At 43.4% G+C, this 25,846-nt stretch overlaps 1 protein-coding gene across 1 annotated transcript in view; it reads left to right on the forward strand.

The window, feature by feature from the left end:
* Positions 1 to 25,846, forward strand: part of PKD1L1 (polycystin 1 like 1, transient receptor potential channel interacting) — a 140,429-nt gene that overhangs the window by 1,446 nt on the left and 113,137 nt on the right. Inside the window, exons 2-9 of the mRNA XM_081284283.1 lie at positions 4,097 to 4,199; positions 8,667 to 8,788; positions 9,939 to 9,974; positions 12,048 to 12,286; positions 17,873 to 17,961; positions 19,971 to 20,091; positions 20,550 to 20,770; positions 21,665 to 21,987. Of these exons, the coding sequence (XP_081140409.1) occupies positions 4,156 to 4,199; positions 8,667 to 8,788; positions 9,939 to 9,974; positions 12,048 to 12,286; positions 17,873 to 17,961; positions 19,971 to 20,091; positions 20,550 to 20,770; positions 21,665 to 21,987 (1,195 nt within the window). The 5' untranslated portion in view covers positions 4,097 to 4,155. The remainder of the gene's footprint in view (positions 1 to 4,096; positions 4,200 to 8,666; positions 8,789 to 9,938; positions 9,975 to 12,047; positions 12,287 to 17,872; positions 17,962 to 19,970; positions 20,092 to 20,549; positions 20,771 to 21,664; positions 21,988 to 25,846) is intronic.

Genomic DNA, 25,846 nt, shown 5'->3' on the forward strand with positions numbered 1-25,846 from the left:
TTGGGCAGAGGGAAACTCGGGGAGGTGAGAGGGTGTGGGAATGGGAAGGATGATGGAATGAGATGGACATTATTACCCTATATACATGTATGATTATATTACCGGTGTGATTCTTTCTGTACTATGTTCAGCCAGAGGAATATGAAGCTGTGTTCCATTTGTGTACAATGTTTGAAAATGCATTCTACTATCCTATAACTACTTAGAACAATTTTTTAAAAATAAAAAATAATGTGCTTCAGAACCTAATAAATTCCCACAGAGAGTGTGTGTGTATGTGTGTGTTGGTTGGTTTCTTTTTCTTTTTCTTTTTTTTTAGCAAATGTATTGGACAACATAGGTGGTTATTTAATTACCCACTCAAAATAAATCAAAGTGATAAAGTGATCACTGAACCCTGCAATCCTAAGAGATGATCCCTACTGTGATAACTGCAGCCCTCCCGTGGAGTTGCAGCATGCGATTTTGCAGATAGAACAGGACATTGATGTCCTCCCTACATTCCAAATGGCTGAAAGACCAAAGGCATCTGGGGGAAGCTTATCAAGGTGTTAGTTATGTGATAGACTGAGTTATAGACATATTTATTTTGAAGCCAATGGGAAGCATGCATGATTGTAGATGAAATGGGCATCCTTTGTAATCCAACAAGTATTTATGATTTGTGTAAGACAAAATTACCATTTTTATCCCTGTTTATTGGTGCAGGGGATTGAACCTAAGATCTTGAGCATGTTAGACACATGTTCTACCACTGAGTCACAGCCCACAGCCTCTGAATGCTCACTTTTAGTCCCTGCTGTACAAAATTGTGCTTTTACTAACTTGAAAATGGCCTTCAAAGTGCTCTGGTGTCTCTCCATTACAAATTACAAGGCACCCAGCTATTTTTTCACAAAGTCATGTTATAACCATGTTTAATGGAGCTACTGTTGAGCCTCAAAGATGTTTAACACCCTTTTCCCTGAAAATTAGCACCTTTTGGGACATATTTATGTTAGGGAAAACAGCCCAGAAAATGTTGGGAGGGCATAAGATCCCAGACCCCCTCTGGGGAGGATGTTTGTTTCCCAGGTCCATCTCATGATTGGCTGATTATTCCAGTTGCTGGGTGGGGTGGGGACTGGGAAGGCTCCCTGCTCTGGCCATGGACAAGGGAAGCCCAGTTCCCTTCTGTGCTTCAGAACCCCCTTCTAGCCATTCTCCTGCTCGCACTCATTTACCCAAAGCCATCTGTGATTTTGATGCTGAACAAGAGGACCCATGGGAGCATTTTGCTTGAGATCGGGGTGGAGGGTGCTAATTGGAGCATTAGCCCTATTCTCTTTGGTGCAATCCACTCCAGGGATTGGCTCAGCAAGTGGTAAGTTGCACATTCTACCAAGATCTTTCCCTTATTTATTTATTTATGCCACAATTTCATTACCAAAAATTGGCCTTGGTGCTGTGTTTGGTACTCTGTGTGTTGGGACTTCAAGTGCTTCTGAAGGTGGGGTGGCTGCTGTGCAGGATTCAGAGTATCTAGAGATAGACAATAGTGTCCTCATTGGACAAGGTGCTTCTAGGAATGTAACAGAAATGGAGTGACTGCCAATTTGCTAAGACCCTTATGGAGTGAAAGTCAGTGCCATCCCAGGAAACACCATTTGAAGGTAAGAAACTGAGGCATGAAGGTCATGAGGTAATAATAATCAGAGCCTGGGCTTATGACCTGAGAAGCAAGGTTGATTACTCATGAGAAACATCATTCTAAAATTAATTTCCCCCTGTATGTTTTACATATGCACTTGTCTAAGTTGCAAATATACTCGCCCAAATCATTAAATGCCATCCATGACATGGGAGAGCAGTTCCTCACCTTTTCATTTTAGCAAGAACCCTATTCAGTTGAAACAGCAGCTACCTTTTTTTTTATTATTATTACACTGAATCCTCTAAACAATCCTGTTTGCTTTTTTCTTAGATATTGAAACTCTTCAGGTGACGTTACCCACCTTCTAGTATCCATTTATCTTTTAAATTATGAACATCTAAATAGCCTAAGTTTTGTGTGCAGTAAGTCACGGTGTGATTGGATAAATTATTACTCAAGAAGCAGGATAAAAAAACTGAGTATTAAATTTGAAATACAAAATCTATGGTTTAAATAATTCTAAGCTTTTGTTCCAAGCTTACCCATGGTGAAGGGGAGAGGATAGTTCTATTCCATTCTCTGCCTTCCAGAAGAATCTCCCAAAGCTCCTTCTTGCTTTCTCCAAGGTGGGGGAATCGAAGTGGGGAAGCTGGTATCTGTCCCTGCACATGAATTTTGTGCAAAAAAAGAACTTCTTTTCTTGTCCCTTTTTCTCCCTTTATCAAAGTCATTTCTAGAACTCCACATGATGTTTTCCAGCTCACTTGATCATGTCCAGGTCTAACCTTAAGTGATATGTCTCTCTGTCCTCAAGAGTGACACAGTATGACTTTGGCTTTGTATTGGGCTCCATGTTGTACTAACAAAGTGTCCAGCAGACCCTAGGTCACAGGGAAAAGGCAGAGTGTGTGGATGACTGGGTAACTCCATTCCCTGGCTTCACCCTTTCTGAGGATGGGATGCCCACAGCACTGCTAGGAAAGAGAGGAGCTGCCCAGCTTAGAATAGGCTACCAGGATGTTCTGTGATGATGGAAATGCTCTGTACCATTGCTGTTGATTCCTTTCATTTGACTAGGGTGACTGGCCATTGATGGGGAAGCTAATTCTCAATTTGCTTCATTTAAGCTCCAATAGCTCCAAGTGCCTGGGGCTCTTACTCAGGACAGGGCAGTCACATTTCTTCTCCCAATTATGTTACTTTTTTTGCTCTTCACCATTTCCCAGTGTCTTTGGTTAGCAATGTTGGCTTCACGCACTGAATTTAGGTTATGGTTCTCATTACATCCAGCCCCAAGGCTGGGTGGGGGTGGGGAGGCAACAGAGCAAGGTGGGCTATTGATATCTGATCTGCAGATGTGGGTGCCAACCCAGCAGGCCCAGAGGCAGGTGTCTTTACTTAGGAACTCTCTTTGGACATGAGCCTTTAGATTTGACAGGAAGGTGTCAGAGCAAACAGCAGGGCTTTTTAGAGGTTTTGTTTGCTTACAAACAAATTGCAATTGGCAACTTGTCCATCCGTGGGCCCAAGTACATTTGAAAGTATGCCACTAACAATACATGTCCCCAGATCTCTGGGATTTATGCTCAGCAAACATAGTGGGGAGAAAACTAGAGGGGCTGATATGGCAAGGAGAGGAGATAAGAAGGCAGTCTCCTGGGAAGTGTGGCCCATGGGGCTTCTGGGCTGTTCTGAGGAGCTGCAGTAAATTTCTAGCAAATATAGGATTTAGACAAATTTGCCCAGGGCCAAATCCTACAGGCTTTTTCCTCATCCTCCCAGGGTGTTCTTCCCTTTTCCATCTGAAAAGGAAGGGGTTATGTCCCCAACTTGTTCCCATTCTGCTGGGTTTCACTCTCTTTTCCTATTAAATACAAATTCACAAACAATTCTAGAATGGAGAGAAATCTAATTTCCTAGGTAAAACACAAAACTAAGTTTTGTAAACTTTCTATGAAATGTTGATGTAAAGAATTAAAGAACTAACAAATACCTTATAAAAAGAAATAAAAAGAATGTTTTATAACCAATAGGACATAATCCCACCCTTTGAACTGCAAATGAGGAAATGGGCTGAGGGCTACAGAGAGCAGCTGGTTCCTAGGGTCCATGTAGAGGGAGAGGCAAGCTGTGGGAGTAGACAGTAAACCTAGGATGCTCCTTCCCTGCAAGTCTGCCCTGTGAATACTCTTCTGTAAGGTGTCCTATTCTTTTTATTATCAGATTTCATGTACAGCCTCTCCTGTAAGGAGTGATCTGTTTCAGGCAGCCACACAAAGATCCCTATCTAAATCATGCCTCAGAAGAAGTTGTCTAAAAGGATTGGGAGAACAAAAGCTGTTTCAGATTATAGGAAAATAGTATTGAAGTGTATTTTTTTCTCCATGTATGACATGTGTCCTGATGTGAGGTTCCAGTGAAGAAGCTCGAAGCATTGAAGCCCCCCATTTCACTGTCTTCCAGGAAATGTTGGAGAAAGCTGGCGTCCTTACCGCTGTATCCAAGACAGGCCGACACAAGGCATGGGTGAGGTGAAGGCCAAGGGCATTTGTGATGGCCAGGAAAGGTGAGCCAGGGCAGTTCTCTAGGGGCTTTATAATCTGGACTACACAGTATGCCCTCAGAAATGTTACTTTCAAAAGAAATGTTTTACTTTTTTAAAAAAATGTGTGTGTGTGTGTGTGGGGGGTGGTTTTAAAGCAGTTGCCCAGATTAAAGAATTGTACATATCTAGAACTAAAGTTTAGCTGTCTTTGTGATGTTCTAAGTAGGACACCTGTGATTGGCCTATGATATCACAAAGATTGACTCCAAAGAAAACAGACACTTGGTATGTTAATTAGGCAAATCCAGATTCTTTCTACCTTCCCACCTCTCTGCCACAAGAGGGTCTGTGCTCTGATGTGGCATTCTGGTCCTCAAAACTCTTAGGGTTGTTCCTGGGAAAATGATCTAAAGGACATTCTGGGCTCACTCTGGTGGGGAGGTGGGGGATGAGGGCTGCTGTAGCAGCAGGTGCGCTGGGAATGGATACATCCCTGAAGGCATCTGAGAGGACTCTTCTAAGGCTGCCTTCATCACTGAGCAGTGCCAACTACTCTTCCTGTCAAAGATGCCCACCACATTCCCAGGCCCACCTGCTGCCAGAAGAGGACACTGTTAGTGTCACATCATGTCACCAGCAGGCAGCTGGTGGCAGAGTTTATAATGTCACAGGCTTCAACACAGCATTCTGTACACACAGGATGTGGGCAAGAGGGTTAAGATATAAGACACATGGGCTGAATCCCTGTGACCTCACACCATACTCTGCCATCAGCTCTCTGCTGGTGGCAAGATGTGGAACTAATGTCTTCCACAATCCCTTCCCCAGGTCTGGGACAGTGTTGTGACCTGGCTGTGGGACCTGGCGTGAGGGAGAGATACCTGTTCCATAGACTCGGTCCAGGTGGGCAGGTACCCCAATGCTGTGAGTTCAGAGTCAGAACACTGGTCCTGAGTGTACCCCACATCCTAGCAGGGGACCTTAGCAGGATGTTTCACCTCTTTTTCCCCAGGGTTCTCACCCTGAGAATCTGAACAGCTGTCCCATGTGTACTCTCCATGGGGTCCTTACAGACAACAGTGAAGCAATAGCCTTAGGAAATGTTTGCCTTCCTGCCTTATTTACTTTACTGTTTGCTTCTGCATCCCCTCCATCATTTTACTAAAGAAACCAAGGCAACCTGTGATCAGGACAATTAGGCTGCCCAGATTGTTGGGTTGGCCACATATATGCTTGGAAATTTCTTTATATTGTGTTGCTTCTGCCAAACATTGGTCAATTTCATCTACAGGGTTTTTTCCTTGACTTTTTTTTTTAAATTATCTTTCCTTTTATCCCAAATTCACTTCTTCTTGCCAACTCCCCAAGCCTTGGTTGGCATATTTGACATTCACTGTTATCAGCCAAGGAATTAGAAGAGATTATCCCTTTATTCATAGTAGTATATGAAGGGTCCTTCATCTGTGGCCTGTAGGATCCACAGAATGGATAAAAGTTAGGTTGGCTTTTCCCTTAGTTTTATCTGCTTTCCAAATCTTTGCAGAAATCCTTCAGATTTGGTAGTATGATTTGCATGTTTCCAAAGTTTTCCCATTTCTTTCATTTTCATTTTCCCATTTTCCTGGCATTTGGAACTTAAGCATGCTTAAAGTAAGACAAGAAAATCCTTGGAATTATTCAGTAGCTTATAGAGTTCTTTTACTTAGTGACCATCCTCATCTTCAAAGTTTAGCTTTATGCTTCTCTTTAAATATGCAAGGTGCTCCTCTGCCCTCTAGTGGCAGTTTCTTGGTTACTGCATCAAGAACCAAGCTTGTAGAAGCCTTGACGAAATTAAAATATATGTCTTCTAGATTTCATAGACATCCTAGAGAGAGATTAAAAATACTGCAAAACTGAAAGCATCTTCATGGGAGAGGGAACCTAGGATATTAAAATGAGGATAATACTTACCTGTTATTGAACACTTAGCACAAGCAGCTTTCTAGAATGACAATCCTGGCAGCAGCCTCATGAAATAATTTCCTGTCGTTCCCATCCTACAGAGTAGGATGAGGAGGACAAGGAGAAGGAGGCTGTCAGAGAGGTGGAGTAACTGCTCTGTCTAGGAAGAGGCAGATGTGGGGCCTGTTCTTTACATGGGTACAATAGCCCATGTGGAAACTGGAGGCCAGTAGAGGTTTCCATTACTCGATTGCAGCCCTGCTCTGCAGCTGGGAGCTGACATGGACAAGAAACCCAAATCACACCATCGGTTTCTGTCTACGACCAGAACCCAGGGTACCTGCATCAGGGATATTTCATTTGCTGTACACGGATCTTCTTAAGGTTGTTGACTAGGTGTCAGATACAGATTATCCAGGTTTTGAGGAGCCAGAGTCTGGGGGGCAAGGACCAGGCACCTGGTGCTAACAACTATCTGATAAACTGAGAGTGGTTGAAGTCTTCCAGGCCTAAGGAATCCTAGAGAAGTCAGCACCACTGTGCCAAGGCAGATAACACCCGGAGGTTGACTGTGCACTGCAACTTGAACTCTGGAAGAACCTGCAGGAAACATAGGTAGAAGATGGCATGGACCTGAAATTGGCTTTGGGTGCTTAAGGACCAGTGTAAATATTGGTGCTACCACTTACAAATTGGTATGAACTTGGACAAATTAACTCAACCACCTGGGCCTCCACAATCCCCTCTTACAAAGTAATTGCTCTTAACTCTGTGTTAATTTTATGTTGCCTTCAGTAAGGCATTGAAATAACCAATTTATAAAGAGAAAATTTTGTTTTGCTCACAGTTTTGGAGGTCCCAGTCCCTGATGGGTTGACCCTGTCACTTTTAGGCAGCACAGCCCGCAGGGAACACGTTGCAGAGCAAAACTCCTAATCTCGGGACCAGGAAGTAGGAAGCCAGAAAGACCTGGGTCCCACAGTCCCCTTTGAGGACTCACCCCCAATGACCCAAAGACCTCCCAGTAGGCCCCACCTCTCAAAGGTTCCCTTGCTTCCCCATTGTGCCACTCTGGGGACCACGACTTCATTTCACTGGGCTTTGGGAGACACTGAAGATCCAAACTGCAGCATCCTCTCCAATTTTCTGTAAAGATTAAGGAGGATGTCAGAGTGTACCCCGCTGTGTTGGCAGTGTTGCACATTCACGTGACCACGAACTGGCATTGCTCCTGTCTACAGCCTGCCCAATCCACACAGGGCTAGAAGAACGTGGCCTCAGCCTGAGAGTGAACTGCAAGATCCACAGAAGGTGAAGCATGAGATGGGAGTGTCACCGGATGAGGTCTGAGGAGGTCCCAGAAGGGAAAAGAGCACTTCAGTTCAGCTTTGGCAGGTTTTTTACTTACACTATTGAAAGGAATTTCAGGATGCATCAAAAGAGGCACAAATAGAGACTTGTTCAGGGAAGCAAGGAGATTTATTCAGCAATAGAGGAGGATTTGCACTAAAAGGGAGGAGTGCTTTGGGGTAGCAAAACAACTTCACCTCCATCCTCTTAGGGACTTATCAGCGGGTGAGGTATTGGGGGTCCCTGGCTTCTTTTAAAGGAAACCTTGTAAAAGGCAAACATGAGAAATGTAAGGGGGTGCCATCAGGCTAATGAACTCGATTCCTTGGATTGTGGAGCACAGAGCAGGCCGTGGTGGTCTAGTTCTTCTCAGAATCTTCTGGTTGACACTATCTAGTTAATATGTAGCACTTGGAGGGGCACCATATCATGGGTCTTTAACGATGTCTCTCTAGTCTTTTAAAAATCCGTCTAAAAATACATTTTGTAAACAAAGATATGTAGGCACTAATTAACTGGACTTGTGGTACTATAAAATTTATTGACCCTTTTAAGAATTTAGACCTGGAGCAAAATAGGCCTGAGGGGTGAAAGTGAAGGTGTTCATGGAGCTTCTATACTTAAAGTTTGAGTCCCTGTTTTCTTCTGTCTCCTTTCTACTTAGCCTCATTTTTCCATCCTATTTCAGAAGCAACTGGAGTCCTGGAAAGGTGGCAGCTTTGGGGCTTAGCATGAGGGCCAGCTCTTTGCATCTGAGCAGTCCAGGCCTGGGGATAGCCGGAAAATAGAAAATAGAATGCAATTGAACCCATAGGCAAAATTCTTCCTTTTTTTAATTAAAAAAATTAAATTCTTTACTGAGTTGCTGAGTCTGATCTCAAACTTGTGATCCTCCTTTGCCTCAGCCTCCCAACATTACAGGTGTGCACAATCATGCTGGATTGAGCATTGTTTTAACAGATGGGAACTGAATGATTTTAACAGTCAGATGGGAACTGAATTTCAGTGAACTCTGGCAAACAACCCTCAAATTTGGAAGACCCAAGTGCACCTAGAAGCAGTTGCTCCTTGCTTGTGTGGCAGCCAATTTTGTGCTTAAGTAATCTGTGACAGAAATATAGATGGCTACAGGATGGTTGTGATTAAACAATGGTGATTAAATTAATGGCCCTCTATTTATTTCCACCCCTTCAGGTGTCTCCAGGACGCTTGCTACCTTTCTTGGTACTGCCAGACCCCTATAGAGGCTCAGAAGAATAGAAGTCTTCGACTGTGCAGCTACAGCCTTTGCCTTCCTTATAGCCAAGGGCCAGTGGGTGAGGTGTTGGGAAAGGGACATGGCTACCAAATCCTGGCCAAGGGCACCCACAAGCTGGAGGGTTTCAATCCTTTCCCACAGGAGGAGACAAGGACTCTGTGCAGCACCACCCATGGTGGGAGGCGGCCTTGGGGTTTAGAGCACATGTCTGAACCTAAGCCTGTGGGCTCAGCTCTTCCCCTGAGGATTCCCTTCACTGGGAAGTGGGGTGGGATCTTAGTAACATATTACTCCTGTAATCCCACTGGCTCAGGAGGCTGAAGCAGGAGGATCGTGAGTTCAAAGCCAGCCTCAGCAATGGTGAGGCGCTAAGCAACTCAGTGAGACCCTGTCTCTAAATAAAATACAAAACAGGGCTGGGGATTGACTCAGTGGTCTAGTGCCCCTGAGTTCAATCCACAGTACTCCTCACCTCTACCCCCACCCCCCAAAAATATAAGTTACTGTTATAGGGGCAGCAAAACAACTGCACCTCCATCCTCTTAGGGACTTATCTGGGCCTGCAAATAAACTGGTCTAAGAAGATTAAAGGGGGAAAACTTAAAAATTTATTTTATACAAGTTTTATGTGTCCTGGGAACCCTCATAAGAAAATGAAGACCTGAAGAAGAGTTAGTCAGTGACTTCAATATTCAGTTGGACAGAGAATGGCAAATTTTGGAAATGTCATAAGGCCAAGGCTTTTGAGGAAGACCAGGAAGATAAGGGTTAGTTTAACAAGCCTGTTTGTATAGGATTCTCTTGGCCTTAACATTGGTGATAAGAATGTTGCTTTTATTGCTTGCATAGGAAGGGCATCTTTCACATGGGAATTTCATCTTCTGCTTTTAAGAAAGAGATGAAGGTCACAGTGATCTTGCACTTGTGGTTTTCAGAGCTTTTAACTTAACAATCAATAGGCCATGGTTGTATATTTTAACTCCTTCTCTGGGGCACACCACAGACCTTCTGTTCCAGGAAGGATACAGAGGCCAACCCTGAGAACCCCTGTGTCTATAGTGGGGCCTCCAGAGGCCAGGAAGGGGAATGCTAATGTTCTAAGTAGAAGTTCCATGTGTATTGGGGTAGAGGCTAGAGGGCATTCTTGTTCCTCCTTCACCCAGGGAATATTTCCAGTTTTTTTGTTTTGTTTTGTTTTTGTTTTTCAGTATTGAGGATAGAACCCAGAGCCTTCAGCATGCCAGGCAAGTATTCTTCCACAGAACTACATTCCCAGACCCAAGTGTTAATTTTTTAGATAATAGTAATAAAATAGTTGACTGAAATTTAATTTCCCATATTCCTTTAAGTAGAAATAACTTTTTCAACTTAGATTATGCATTTCATAGATAAGAGGAGCTAAAAAATACTGACTTTAAATTTTTAAAGAAAATGTCAAGGACACATCAGTTTGTTTTAACAGGTCAGACTTTTCTTCACATCACTGAAGCACAGTAGCTTTGAAGACTGATGACTTTAGAAGACACAAAAGGAACTTACTATTCTGATTAGTTCCCAAAAAATTCTAAATATTTTCCCCCACAGGTATATCCAGTTCAAGAAATGATTTCATACCTGAGTAGTCACATCCATCCTGTGGTTGGCAGCTGAATCAAACTCCTAAATTACTTTTAAAGAACAGGATCATAGCCTTAAGTTTTTATCTCCAGTGTTTATTATCACAAGATATTAATACACTGGATTCTTGATAGTAAATTGTAATGCTGACTCCAAATGTTTAAACTGGATTCAACATTGTTCTAGAAAGTTGAGTGTTCTAGAAAACTAGGGGAAGCTGACAGCCTGTGATACTGCCCAAGTGGAACCCTGAAATTAACAAATATCACTTTGAAGCATTACCCTCTATTGGCCAGGCCCTGCCCTGCCCTGGTGCAGCTCCAAAACTTGCCACTCAAAGTGTAGCATGGGACCTGGGACTGGGTTCTTTGTATTGCAAATTCCAAGAATGGAATCCACAGATACAAGGGTGAGAGCAAAGTAACAGGATTTATTAGAGTAACAAAAGGAAAGAAAGCAGAGCTCCCAAAGGGGAGAGGTCCCAAGGGAGGGATGCCACAGTGTGGCTGTTGTCTAGGGTTTATATAGATCTCTAGGGTTAAGCTAACCTCCTCCCCAGTCCTGGGTAAGGCACTCAGTGTCCACAAGCTCTTCACATACCTTTTCTCCAATCAGGTTACTGTGCCTTTTTTGGTGGTGATGGTGGTGGAGTCTGGGTACTAGGCAGCACGTGTATCACTATCAGCTACTTTTTCTGCATACACAGGAGTTTGCATGACTTTGATGAGGTCTGGCTTATGTCTGTAGTTTCTCAGTCCTGCAACACAGAAAACTGACCTTGAAGGAGCCCCGGTTTCCTGCTTGCTCATTTTAACTTTTCTCCTGCCTCAAAAGCAGCCTGCAGAGCTTCAGTTTCTTCCCCCTGTGAGTGTCTCTGGTCCATGTAAGAGGCTGGGGTTAAAGGAGCATAGACCTATGGGTTCTCTTATAGGATTGGAGGTCAAACAGAACAGCAGCACTGTGCTCCCCTCCCCTCTGCAGATCTCCAGTCCCACCTCCTACCCTCCTGCTCTGGGGACAAGGACTCTGTGAGGGGAGAAGCAGGCTGCAAAAAGGGCAGCTCTTGCACCAGGAACACTGCCTGGCTTCTCACTCAGGATGGCTCTGTGCAGGGCCAACTAAAGTAGAAACATTTTTATTTGATTATGAACAAATTCAAATACACAAATAGGAAGAATGGTATCATGAATACCTTTGAACATGGGTCAAGATCTTCCTACATCTGTTCTCCACAGACATGGAAGGCAACAGCGCCCTTCTTCCCTTGCCAGGTGGAGGCTGGCCCCTGTGCCTTCTGCTTGCCTGTGGTCACAGCCAGATTGCCTGTGTGTACTCCTAGCTGTAACTTCAGGACATCCTCATTGCTCTTCCTTTTTGCTTTTCCACAGTTCCTCTGGACTGTGGTTTCCTCCCCTTTGCTACACCCCCTGAGTTGTGACCCCTTTACTCCCATCATTTTAGGGTTGGACTATCAATGTATTTCTGCCAGAGACATTCTTCCTGGTGTGGCCAGTAGTAGTGCCTTCCCGACATTGCCTAGTACGTTACACCTGATGTCAGCATGCATCCCAAGGAGTCCAGTCTTCTTAATAGCCTATAGTCCAGGGCAGCCTTGACCTGGCATAGAGGCCGAGTCTTTGTCTCTGCTTTTATCTCCCTGCCCATTGCTGCCTTCCAAATATGCTTTTCTCTTTCTCTAGATACCCATGCTCATTCCATGCTCTTGGTGAGCAATGAGCAGTGTAGCTGTCCTGCCTGTTCTCTGAAAGGGATGACAGGAAACTTCAAGTTCCAGAAGCTGCCACCATGGACTCCCAGGGAGAAGGTGTGCCTTACACCAAGCTGCTCCTATGTCCGGGGAAATGTAGCTTTTCTTCCGGAGAACACTACGTGTGCACCATGCTGCTTGGAAAGCTTGTGTATTCCAGCAGTTTGTCAGGTACTGTGTTCCCATCATGCAAATTTGTGCACAAGAAACAAGCCTAAGTTATAGAGCTTTCATTCTGTAGTGACAACCAGAACGTAGCTCCACAGATAAGAAATGTGGAGAAAGCAGCCTCAGCCCAGGGGAGGGGGACTACAGCTCAGATGGATAGTGGGGCTGACCCTCAGGTAGGAGGTGGGACAGTTCCCCAGGTGGGGAATGGAGTTGTTCCCCAAATGGGGAGTGGACTGTCCCCCAGGTGGAGAATGGGGCTGTGCCTCAGGTAGAGAGAGGGGCTATCATGGGAGAAGAGATGTCTCTGAAGAATGATCCTAGGAGTTCCAGAAAGAAAGGAGAATTTGACTCAGGACCAATGGGTATCTTAGCATAGATGTTAGAACAGAATTTCAGCATGTACCAGTTAAAGGCATAGAGAGAAGTTTATTTGGAAAAGTAATTATGTATTCAAGGGGAAATGGGGGCAAACTCAAGAGAGAGAGAGGCCAGTGACTCAGAGGGTGGCTGAGGGAAGAGGATAACAAGCTCGAGGCCAGCCTCAGCAACTTAGCAAGGCTTTGTCTCAAAATAAAAAATAAGGATGAGATATAGCACCCTTGGGTTCATTCCAGAAAGATGTGGGGAAGGGAAAGGGAGCGGGAGGGAAAGGAGGAGGGAGAGAGACTCTCTATTCTCCAGATACAAAATATATACCCTATAGCCACATACCCAGTGAATCACTTCTTCCAGCCACAGCCCTACTGCCTCCAGCTACCACTCAGTTAAACCTATGAGGGATTAATTCACTGATTAGTTTAAGGCTACAACCCAATTAGTTCTCTGATTCTTCTTGTATTGTCTCACATGTGAGCTTTTGGGGGATACCTCACTTCAAAACCATAACAGTTTCTCAGAAGTTGCAATTATTCATGGGCACTTTCTGTATTTCAGTGTTTCATGTGTGTTTCCTACATTTTAATAGTTCAAGGACGCTTTCTTTGGGACTCAGTATCTCTCCCTGTATTACCAAATTTCTTTCTCAGGGCTGTTCCCCAAGTAGGAAGGGAGGTCATCCTTCAGGCAAGGTGGGGTCCAGTCTCACAGATGGGGGTGGCACTCCCTCTCAGAATGCTCCAACTAGAAAAGGCTGCTAGCGGCTGAGAGCACAGGAAGCATGTTTTCTTTGAGGGGTGTGGGGAAGCTCTTTGAAGTCCCTATTAATAAAGTTATGGTTACCTGGAAGTACAGGAGTTCATTGATACCTGTTTGTCAGAGGACTGACAGAGATAGGGTCTAAAGGCTGGGGTAAGGGGACAGGCACTGGCAGTCAATAGAAATGAGAACACAGGGGATATCCTAAGGATGGGGAAGGTGGAGGGTGGTTGCCATACTGGGGGTGGGGCAGGAAGAAGAACAAAAACTACCTGGACTGATATGCTTTTAACCAATGCTTTTGACTCCAGTTACACAAAATCAACCCAGAATTGGTGCTTCTGTGTTTCAAATTCCAGGAGCCAGTTCTCTGGGGAAGCTCCCCGATTGTCTGCTGACCTTGGGAAAAATTACTCTGGAGTTAATTTTTTTTCAAATTCTTTATGGCGGCAACATTACAAGACTTTCCCTGTCTTATGCGTAGTACATCCAACAGCATTTGTGTTGAAAATGAACTTGAATTCAATCTGCATTGTTCATATTTGGAAGCCCTTCTATTCTAAGATGTCATTTCTAGGAATAAAGTTCAAAAAGGTATTTTGGAGGTTCTCAAGAAAGAATGTTTAAGCAAAGGTGAATGTCTAATAATAGTCTAATGAGTCCAATGATGGAAGAAGAAGGACCTACATTTCTCATGTTACACAATGCCAGTAGCTCCATCTGATGACTACTCTTACTGGTCCTCAGCACCACCCCACCCCTAGTCCCCACCTGCAACTTATACACAAGGGACAAACAGACCTCATGCGTCTTGAGCACTTGGTGAAGATCTGTTATGCAGGGTCACCTGTGGAGCTTCAAAATCAACAGACTGTTAGAAATACCCAGGTGCTGCAAGAAATCAAACACCTGCTGGGAAGTGGTCCAAAGTGAGTGGGCAAGGCAAATTTTACTTGTGTTGGGATACCTGGCTAGTAAGTGTTCCAGGAGGGCAGTCAGCCTGCTTTCATCCCTAACGCATTGCTTCCCTTTGTCCTGATAGGAGGATCTCAGGGTTACAATCTATGCAATTAGCTAATTTTAAAATTGGGGAGGACAAAGGGAAGGAATATAATTAAAATGGCTACTATTCAAGTGGATCTTACATCCCAATTAAAACTAAATACTATCTTCTGCTACTTCTTACAAGACCAAGTCAATCAGTGCCCAACCCCTACCTGTACATATTCTAACAGGATAAGTCTGGCATGGTTCTGTGCCTTGATGCATCCCTCTCCCTCCCCCCACCACCTGGACCTCAGCTGTCAGCACAGATGGATGCCTTCAGAATTTGACCATCAGAGTTCTGGGAGTCTCCATACTGAAATGTGCACCAAGGGGCTCTCTAGTTCTTGCTGTGAGACCACCCTCTGCACTGCTCTCTGGCAGTTTCCTCTCCATAGCCTCAGCAGACTGCCAGTTCATGCTCAAGTGAAGGCCACAGGAAGTCATGATCCAGGGCAACTTGTTGATGGGGCTTAGTTACAGGCTCATTCATGTCCTGCAAAGTTAAGATTCTGCATGGAGTTTTAAAAATCCTTCTGCTGCAAGAGAAAATCAAGTATGTCTTTTTAACTTCCAGAGGATTTGAAGAGTTCTTTTTATTGGTGGAACTGATTACAATGAATTAAAGTCATAGTTGGTAGGTTAAATGTTATAAGGTTAAGAAACATTCAATTTTCTAGTTCCATCATAAAAGGAGTAAATACATCTCATCAGGTCTAAAATCTCAGTAGAACCTTATGGATTATGGAAGACTAAGAGAAAGGGAAAGTGGAATTTCTCAGCAGGCTTGAACCCCGGCGGTTTGAAGGTGCCTGTATGTGGTTTTCCTAGCCATACTGCTCGTGTTCATACTTTGGGACATTCTGTACTTGCCTCAGGCATGGTGATAACCCCTGCAGATGCTTGATCAGCATGACCTCTTTGTCATAGCACCTTCAGGTATGTTGAGTGCATGGTTTTTGAAGTTTGTCACTTTCTGAATTCTATTGGAGATGTGAGCATCTTGATTGTGTTCTTGAAGGAAGCAGATTCAGGACTTCTGAGCCTAGCACTGCACTGATTCAGACCACAGCCACTCTGGGTATTGCACCTTTCCCCTTGCTCAGTGGAGGACCCACGGATCCTGAGAATGAACTGGAAAAGGCCCTGCCCTCAAGAAACTCATGGCCAAGAAAGGAAGAGAAACACCATGCCCATGAAAAATATCACCAAAGAACTCTGTCCAGAGGCTACAAGGAGCCCAAGAGGGTAACACCTCCTCTTGGAGACTGTGGGTAATGAATACTAAGGCTGAACTTTGATGGATGAACAAGGGTTAGATGAAAGCAGAATTTGGAAGAGGCATTGACTGCAAAGAGCAACATGATATTTTTGGAGGAATATTTGAAGTAAAATATGTGGAGAAGAGCTGTGATAAAAAAAATTAAGCTAAAAAGATAATCAGAGTAGATCCAGAGATTTCTTATACTAAATTTAGGAGGCTATCATCTAATTTTAGAACTTCAATAGTTATCAGAGAATTTATCAATATTTTCATAGCTGTGTTTTTAACAATGTTTTTGGAGAGCAGGTACTGGGAATTGAACTCAGAATTGCTTTACCACTGAGCTACATCCCCAGCCCTTTTTATTGTTTACTGTGCCACAGGGCCTCACCAAGTTGCAAAGGCTGGTCTCAAACTTGCCATCCTCTTGCCGCAGGTTCCCAAGAACCATTAAACAATTCTAAAATGTGTAATTTGGTGGCATTTAGTACATTCACAATGTTGTGCTACAGTTATCACTGTCTGTTTCAGAGCAGTTCATCACCCCAAAAGGAGGCCTGATACTCATTAAGCAATCACTCCTGGCCTCTCCTCCCCTCCCCTCTGGAAACCACTAACCTGCCTTCTGTGTCTGTATATTTGCTTTTTCTGGATATTTCATGCAAATGGTTAGAGTTGGAAGATAAATCTAGGCCTTAAAATTGTCTTAGACACAAGCTTCTGTGAAAAAAATAAAATCTGTAGAAAAGACTCTCTGTTCTGGGAACTACAGAGAGAAACAATAGCTAGAAGGGGGATTTGGAGGCTTCTGGGGCTCTGTGGATCCCTCTCCTTTGCTGACCAGCTCCTCTTGCCTGTTAGCATTTGCAGACAGGTGGAGCTGCCTTGGTTTCTGGGTTGGATATTTTCAGAAAGGGTCAGGATCAGCCCAGGCCCTGCACTGGGTGGGGTATTCCTGTTCTTGCTGTAGAAGAGATGAGACAGGAGCTGTCATGTAACCAGGTGTGAGTTGGCATCTCAGCCTCCACCGTGGCTTTCCTGAATTTTCTCTTGGGAGCTGAAGCATCTGGAAGCTGGCAGTTACAGATCTGTAAAATACTTGGAAAGTCAGTGCTTGTACAGTTCCATGTGCATGTTCCAGAGAGGGGAAGGGCCAACTTCTATACCAACGTTAATTTCCTGGAAATGCTGGTTTAAAAAAAAAATGTCAAGAAGCAAAAATGAAGTTCTGGGCCCTCAATCTGAGGCATGGTGACTGCTTTCCATACGTAAGTTCACAATGGGTATTGTTTGGGGACAGAGCTTTCTGTGTGGGAGCAAATGAGTGGCCAGCTTTGACTCCTTCCCATGTAGGCACCTCCCTGCCTACAGCATGGGAATTGTAGTTTTATTACAAGGAGAGCTGCAGGGGTCAAAGCAGAGGTGTCAAATCCTCATGGCCTGATGGGTTCCAGGCATACCAACCCCCACTCCCAGGCTCAAGTTCTGACTATGCTTAGGTCAAGCACATTGTTATCCTGGCATTCTCTCAGTCTAGCAACCAGTCCATCTGGCCTAGCTTCACAGGCATCTGTCCAACACTGTCTCCTTGGCTACTCTAGGTGGGCTGCTATCAGCTCCCATCCAAATGGGTCCCCTGCCTTCTACTCCCCATTGTTTTTTCATACAGCAGCCAGACTGATGCTTCTGCAGCACAGGTTGATGAGGACACATGTGCCCAGAGCCCTCCACCTCTTTCAGAATGAAGCTCTGTGTCCTCCATCTGACCACTCCCATCCTCCACTTATTCTGAGGTCAACTCCTGTTACCCTCAGGTCACTGCAGCCCACCACACTCTCTGACACTCCTCCAATGGGACAGGCATCCTCCTGCAGCTTCAGCTTTCTTCAGCTCCATTCATATGTCTCACCACAGAGTAGCCTTTTGGTAACAGCCCCCCAAACCACCTGATTCTAACCCTCTCCCTCTGTGCTCTCTGGCAGCATTGGGGAACAGAGCCCATCTGTCCTCCTTGCTGCCTTTTCTAGAGTCTAGGGCAGTACCTGGCATGCATCAGAGATCAGTGCTATTTTGTGAGTGGAGATTGTTACTTTCCCAGATGTTGTCATAAGCAACTCTGACACTATTTTATTTTTTTCTCACAGAGCTTTTTGAAAACAACTAGAAAAGAAGCATTAAGTGCTATTAACAAAAGAACACAAGCTCTTTGTGGTTGGGAGACCAGTGCTGACAGGTACGTCCATGAACCATAGCTAAGTCAGGTTTTTCTGAACATTGCACATGGCATGGGACTTGAAAAGAACCAGTCTTATGTCAAAGTCAAAGCTGGCTTCACAAGCCAAGAGTGGATTAGAAAATGTACCCCTCAGCTCCAATGGAAAAAAAAAGAATGGAACTTTGAACTAGTATGCAAAATTGGACCAAGTAGCATGATGAATTTAACCTTGAGTGTTGGGGGTTACACAAGGTGATTTCAGATAAGATTCCTCCTGTCACTGTAGGGAACTCTGGGAACTACACAGTGAGCCTTAGCTGGGTGCAAGTACTAGATTTCATGGGTGCAGAGCATGTGGACCTGAAAAGAGTAGAATTAGGTGAATCTCAAAAGTGCTATGATTTGTGAAATAGCCAGTCATTTAAAAAGACAAATATTAGTTGCTTCTCTTTATGAGATGCTTAGAGAGGTCTAATTCATACAGACAGAAAGCAGAATGATGGTGTCAGGGGAAGGGCACTGGAAGGACAGTGGGTAAATAGGTGCCTGCTACAGCCCCAGTTTCGAAGTTTGGGCCGAGCAGTCTTCCCCAACGGTAGGTTCAAGAGCTGAAGCATTTCAGTTTATCTTAAAAAGTTGTTTAGGAATTAACCAAAGTTTAACTCTGTTCAATTAAAGAGAAATCTTCAACTAGAATTAGTGTTCCCTCTGGGCTGCCTTGGGAAATGTCTTTCTTGTCTCTGCCGCCCATGTGTGACCTGAGAATGAGCAGTCAACCAGGGCAGCGGTGACATTCTCCCTGTGCTGAGCTTCTGGGCTCCATTTCCCACCCACCATTTGGCTGGCACAGTCCTTCCTTGGCCTGCAGTGGTGGTTGGGTGAGCCAACCTCTGGACAGTGTGCTTGGTTGGTCTTCCTTTCTGGAAACAGAAGGCCTCTTAGCTTTGAGCAGAGTGAGGGTGTCTGTGCAGTACCTGTTGTCTGCCTCCTGCTGTCTATGAGGACACTCCCCATGTCAGCCCCTTGCTCAGAGGCCATTACATTTACACAGACAGGCACACATACCTTTTTCCTTCTTTCCTAGAGCTCAACTAAGACAGCAGGATTTTTCCTTTTTTAAAGAACCTTACTACATTAAGAACTAAAAAAAGTAAATATAAATATAGAAAGCAAGTTAGCAGGCTGAAGAACAGATTAGAAAATATGTCACATTCCTAAGAAGGGCAAAACTAACTTGAGATATTCCTTCTGGAAAAGAGAAGGGTCAGGAGGACTGGCCATCAAAAGTTCCCGAGATCAGGTTTCAGATGAAGGAGAGAACAGCGCATGTGTTCTGCACCTTAAGCTCCAAAGTTCAAGGAAGACCATGATGGAGAAGGGCATAGGGAGGCAGATGCTGAGAGTTCAGGAACCAGTGCTACCTTCTGATTTTAACCAATAATAACAGTTCACTTTCTTCACTAGGCAAGTCTGTTCCCCTGCAGAGCTCTGGCATGTTGCAAACACTGATAGTAAACAGAGTTAAGGCCCCAGAGACTGACTAATGTGGATGGTGGCTTGAGGCACCAGCTAATCCCACCCACCCACCCAGGGCTCAAACCTGCCACCCTTAACCTCAAAACTCTAGGCCTGTGTCCCTAGCCTATGGCCATATACTTCAGTGCTTTTCAGTCAACCCAGGCCAACGTCCAGACCCCACAGGACAGACAGGGCATGTATAGAAAGTGATTTGCTCATTTCATGAAACTTCCAAAGCAGCGTTTTAGGTGGGCACAAATTTTTGTAAATGGCTCTAAATGTGCTCCCCTCTATCATGAGAACTTCTCCTGGAGCACCTGACCCAGCACTATTTTACTTTCTAAGCAGATCATATCTCTGTTGGTCCTTTGGGAAGGACTCCTGGAAATAGACCTCAGGACACAGTGAGGGTCTTTCCAGCAGACTGGGATGATTAGAATCAGGTACCAAATGCATGACAGAAACAACACCAGATTTCCTTCTCATTCTGCCTTTTCTTTCATGATCAGAGCCCCTCACAAGCTTTCTGCCGTGATCAGGAACCTCCGGAACAGCTGTGGCCCCAGCTTCTGTTGTCAGCAGCTGCATGCCCCTAGGAAAGCAGATGGCACATTCTCTGGTCTGTGGGAGGTTGGTGTCTGATCCCTGCCACACTGAACTTTATCAGAAAGCTACTGGTGAGAGTCTGGGAAACTGTCCTTGGAGTTTGTCAGTGACCCCTTTTTTGCTTTTCTAAGTTCTTTGGACACTGCACAAGCAGTTTTAAGGTATGAATAAAATTTGTCACTGCAATAAGGGAAAATCTACTTTACAATTTTATTGTCTGAAAGAGTGTCATTTCTGAGCTATTGGCTTCAATTATAGAAGGTCATGTAAAATACCTGAATTCCTATCAGCTTAGCATGAATGGATAAGAAATGATCCTGAAATTCCTGATAAGACCTGCCTCCTATGTAGTGTGAGCCAGTCCCTGCTGGGTGCACTATCCTGTCATCTTTATTAAGCTGGCTTTTGACTATGGAGAATATCCAGTGCTGGGGCCAGGCCAGGCTATTGGAGAAGCCCTCCCTTCTCATTGAACTTTGAAGTTTCAGGGCACCTCTTCTGCAGCAGTCCCCGGCAACTTGAAGACAGAGATTTACTGCTGTGACACGGGACTGCTGTGCTTTACAGAGGACACAGCCAAGGCACCACTTTCTGGGACTGTCACCATGGGGACCCCCACCAAGGCAGCCGGGTCCCCACAGATCACCAGCGCTCAGCCAGCTCTTCTGAGATGGCTTTCCTGTCTCTCCACTATCCCTAGAAGGTAGGGTGAGGTTGGTGGAGGTGGGCACTTTCCCACCCACTGTCACTACCCAGGCAGTTGGTGACTTTAGCGTCTTTTTGAGTCACCATGCAGGGATGACAGACCTGGCTACCCTTTGCTATCAGTTTCCCTTGTCTCATGGTTCCCTTTGTTTTTTTCAGATCAGTCAGTTATCCAGACTGAATCTGATCATCTGAACTTGTTTCTAACGGGACACACACAGCACTTGTGAGACAAGGGAAGTGCCAGGAGCATGAAAATTGCCCATTAAGATACTCAGGCCATTTCTCCTCTCTTCTCTGGGGGCTTTACATTTTGCCTGTGCTGCCAGCTATCTAATTGTACCAACACCATGGGCTTCACCTGTAACTGCTTTTAATCGTTAATCGAAGTCCTTTAATATTGAAAGCTGAAGGTTGAGTAGTCTAGACTGTTTCCAAACCCCAACTTACTTATAGCACCAGGGACTGCATGTGGGAATGTGAAAATGATGGCACTCGTGTACAGAACCATAGCAAGTCGTGACTTGTGGAAGACACCATCTTTTAATTCCACTCATTGAGTGAAGAGAGAAAATATTTATATTTTACTCTTTTTTCTGCAGCTAGAACAGTAGTTCTCAGATTTCTGCTGACCTCAGAGTCTCTTGGGAGCTTCCTGGCCCAGCCTAGTCTGTGACTCAGTGGGTCTGGGGTGCCTGTCTCACAAGAGTCCAGTGATGCTGGTGCTGTTGGCCTAGAGTGCACTGTGAGGACCAGCTAATGAAGTCGTTCCTTGACTTGTCAACACCTTGCTTCCTACTTCCAAGAGGCTCATTCCTACCCTCCTTGGGGCGTGTTCCTGTGACCCTATCAGACTGTTCTGAGATCTGAAGTCTCTGCCTCTCTTCCACAGCTCCCTGGGCCCTCTACCTGAAGATTCCTGCACCCCCAGCTTCCCCAAGTCCATGTCTGTTCCAGAGATGCCCTGTCCCCTCACACAGTGTCCTCCAGGGACCATCCCAGCGAGAGGACTGGACAATGCCATGACCTCTGCCATCTGTTGCTTACTTGAAAGGGATGCTCAGGCACCTCCAACTCTGGGATTTCGAGTCCACACGGCTTCTGGAATGGCTGTTTGTCTGCTGATGGAATTTGGTGATGGTTCTGGAGTTGAAATGAGACTCTATAACATGTCCACAACAACAGAGGTGACTGCCTACCACCAGTACAGGAAAGGTATGTTACCAGTGTCCTCCAGAGTCTGGGGATATAGAAGCAGTGTTGGCACATTAGCCAGAAATGAAGCCCTACTCTATTCTTCTGGACCCCTCCCAGCAGGTCTGGTGGTAGCCTGTGCATGAGTCAGTCTGTGCCCTGCATGCAAGGCTTTGCAAGAATCATCTCATTTAATTTTTCCATCAGCCCTCTGGGATAGGTGGGTGGGTTGAAGACTAGCCCTGGAGATTGCACAGCTAAAATAGTAGGGCTTCCTACATAAGGCAAAATTCTAGAAAGGTACTACTAATGAAAATCACTTAAATTGTCCTTCATGGACAGATATATAATATCACAATTTTTCATGCTTAAATTTTCAACATCCTTTGTTTTGATCAAAGTAAGGAAAAAATAAAAACTTTATACGAACATTCTAAAGTTGGACTTATTCTAAAGCTCTAGAGTGAATGGGAATCGGGGTGAGTGGAGAATTCTGACACTTTTCTTCCTTTCTGGTAGGACTTAATATTTTCCTTGCTTTTCTTTTTTAAAATTAGTTTTTGAACATGGTCCATTTTCATGGTGCAAGCCCATGCATTCTAGAAAGATGTACAGTGAAAGAACCTCTTCCCATTAACCCACTGTTTGCTATTTCTTGTATCTTATGCACATTTAAGCAAGTATAAATATTATTTTCCCTCTTTTCCACAACTGGCAGTATACTATACGTGATGTCTGGCTCTTTGCCCTCTTAAATGCAAACTTACATCTTGGAAAAACTTGAGGGTCTGCACAGAAAGAGAATCCCTGTCTTACTTTGTGACTGACTAGTAGGGCATTAATTTAATGAGCCAAATCTATTTTATTTTTTAATTTAGTTATTGCTAAATTGCTCTTAGGGTTGCCTGGTCTATACTCCTGTGAGCAGTATAGACATAAATACAATAGGTGGAAGCAGTCTGTTTATGACGTTTTAATTTGCATGTTACTAGGTACATCCACATTAAAGTGCCAATATTTGACCATATTTACCCAAGAAAAGAACTTTCATGGTTCTACTTAATGTGGTACTTTGCATGAATTCTTTTCATCACTGAGAAAATTAGTCCTTTCAGTATGATATAAGTTTCAAATATTTCTCAGTTTGTTGTATGTGTTTTGGCTTTGCTTATAGGTTCTTTCTGTTCATGTGGAATATTTAATTTTTATCAAATTTCATCAACTTCTTCTTTTCTAGTGTCTGAATTCTATGTCATAGTTAGAAATGCTTTCCATACTATGTGAAACTGTCTTTCCTGGTTTGTGAAACTATCTTCTCTTGGTTTCTTCTAGTATTTTTTTTATAATCTTATTTTGCACATTTAAATATTTAATACATTTGGATGTATATTTGTACATGAAATCTGAGGCATAGATTGCATTTTCTTGATTCCTTAGTGTCCTCTGTTTGCCAATGATCCCTCTCCTGCACGATCCAGAATGCTCCCTTCATTACATATTAGCTTCCTGCAGCTCTCAGGCCACTTTCATGCTTTCTGTCTAGTCCAGCTGACCCATCTGTATGCTGCATCATTGCCATGAAGCTTTGTATCTCACAGTCATAGGGCTAGTTCCCCTGGTCACCCTTTTCTCTAGGACTAGTTTGACCATTTTTACTTGTGATTTTTCCAAATGAACTTTAGACTCACACTGACTAGTATAAACATATCTTATTAATTCTATTAGCAAAATATTTAATTTATAAGTTAATATATGAAGAATCTTTGTATTTGAGAGTCTCTCTTTGTTAGAATACATCCTGCACCTTTCAATCCTTCCTTATATCTTTAGAAGCATTCAAAAATTTCTTCATGTGGAACTTATTTACTTCTTGTATGACATTTTATTTTTGTGCTGTTAAAAGTGATCTATTTTCCTCCATTTTATCTTCAAACAAGTCATCATTGGGATATAGAAAAGTTGCTCATATTTGCTTTCATTTTGTGGCTTTTCCATCTTGCTGAATTCTCATATGGTTTGTAGTTATCCTAAAATATATTCTTTATGTTATTTTTTCCAACTGCATGAGGATATCACTTACAAATGGTGATATATCAACCTTTCATTTCCATTGCAACACTCTAGTTCCTTTCTCTTGTTTAATTACATTGGCTGGCACTGAGGCATAGATTGCATTTTGGCTCATTAAATTAACACCCTACTAGTCAGTCACAAAGTAAAATAGGGGTGTTTTTTCTGTGTACACCCTGGAGTTTCTCCAAGATGTCAGTTTGCATTTAAGTGGGCAAAGAGTCAGATACCATGTATTAGACATATATTCATCCAAATATATATCCAAATGTATTAAATATTTAAATGAGATTAATAAATGATGGTGGGCATGTTCCTCTCCATATCCTTCTACTGTTTTCCATTAAATTGGAAACTGGACTACAGCAGATATAATTTATTATAACAAGTAAATGTTTTAGTCATCGTTTTTGCTGCTGTGACTAAAAGACCTAACAAGAACAACTTTAGAAGAGGAAAATTTATTGGGGGACTCACAGTTTCAGAAGTCTCAATCTATAGGCTGTCTCCACTCCTTGGGGCTCGAGGTGAGGCAAGACATCATGGCAGAAGAGTATGGTAGGGGAAGTGGCTCACATGGTGATCAGAAAGCCTAGAGAGACTCTGCTCGCCAGATGCAAAATACATACCCCAAAGGCATGCCCCCAATGACCCACCTCCTCCAGTCACACTGTACCCATCTTCACCCCCCACCCAGTTAATCCTATCAGGTATTAATTCACTGATTAGGTTAAGGCTGTCATAACCCAATCATTTCTCCTCTAAACCTTCTTGCATTGTCTCACAAATAAGCTTTTGTGGGTCACCTAACATCCAAACCACAATAGTAAGTTTCATCTTTTCCTCTTTTATTAGGGGCTTTTTTTAAAAAAGTGAGAATTGTTGAATTTTTTTAAATACTCAGCATTTGTGGAATGATCTTAAAATTTTTTTTTCTTTTTTGCTTAAGACAATGCATATCATGAGCTTTATTACTGATATCTTAATATTGAATCATTCTTAAATTTCTAGGGGGAGGGCAACCTTTTTTGAATGTGCTGCTGAATTCAGTTTCTTAACATTGTCTTCATGGTCCACTGGTACTCATGAATAGGATTGGTCTTTAGTCACTGATTATTTTAAATGTAGAATATATAATATAGAAGTGTAGAACATATTTGTATATCATAATATGAAATATAGAATAATATATATGATATATGTAGAATATAGAACATTTCATACATCAACAACTAGATTCACTTTCCTCTCAGTGACACATGGAGCATTTTATATAGATCATAGTTTAGGTTCCAAAGCAAATCTCTACAAACACAAAAATTGAGATAATACCCTGCATACTATCAGATCACAATAGCATGAAACCAGAAATTGGCAACAAGATAAAAAACAGAAACCATTCCCACACTTGAAGACCAAATAATATATTTTTTTTAAGAGAGAGAGAGAAAGAGAATTTTTTTTTTTTAAATATTTATTTATTTATTTATTTTTTTGGCGGACACAACATCTTTGCTGGTATATGGTGCTGAGGATCGAACCCGGGCTGCACGCATGCCAGGCGAGCGCGCTACCACTTGAGCCACATCCCCAGCCCCAAAAGAGAATTTTTTAATATTTATTTTTTAGTTTTCTCCAGACACAACATCTTTGTTTATATGTGGTGCTGAGGATCGAACCAGGGCCACACACATGCCAGGCGAGGCTGCTACGGCTTGAGCCACATCCCCACCCCCAAATAATATATTTTTTTAAAAAAATTTATTTATTTGTTCTAATTAGGTATATATGATAGCAGAACCTTTTTGTG

This window comes from Spermophilus citellus, assembly GCF_964194105.1.
Source record: "Spermophilus citellus genome assembly, chromosome: 3".
NCBI classification, from domain to species: domain Eukaryota; kingdom Metazoa; phylum Chordata; class Mammalia; order Rodentia; family Sciuridae; genus Spermophilus; species Spermophilus citellus.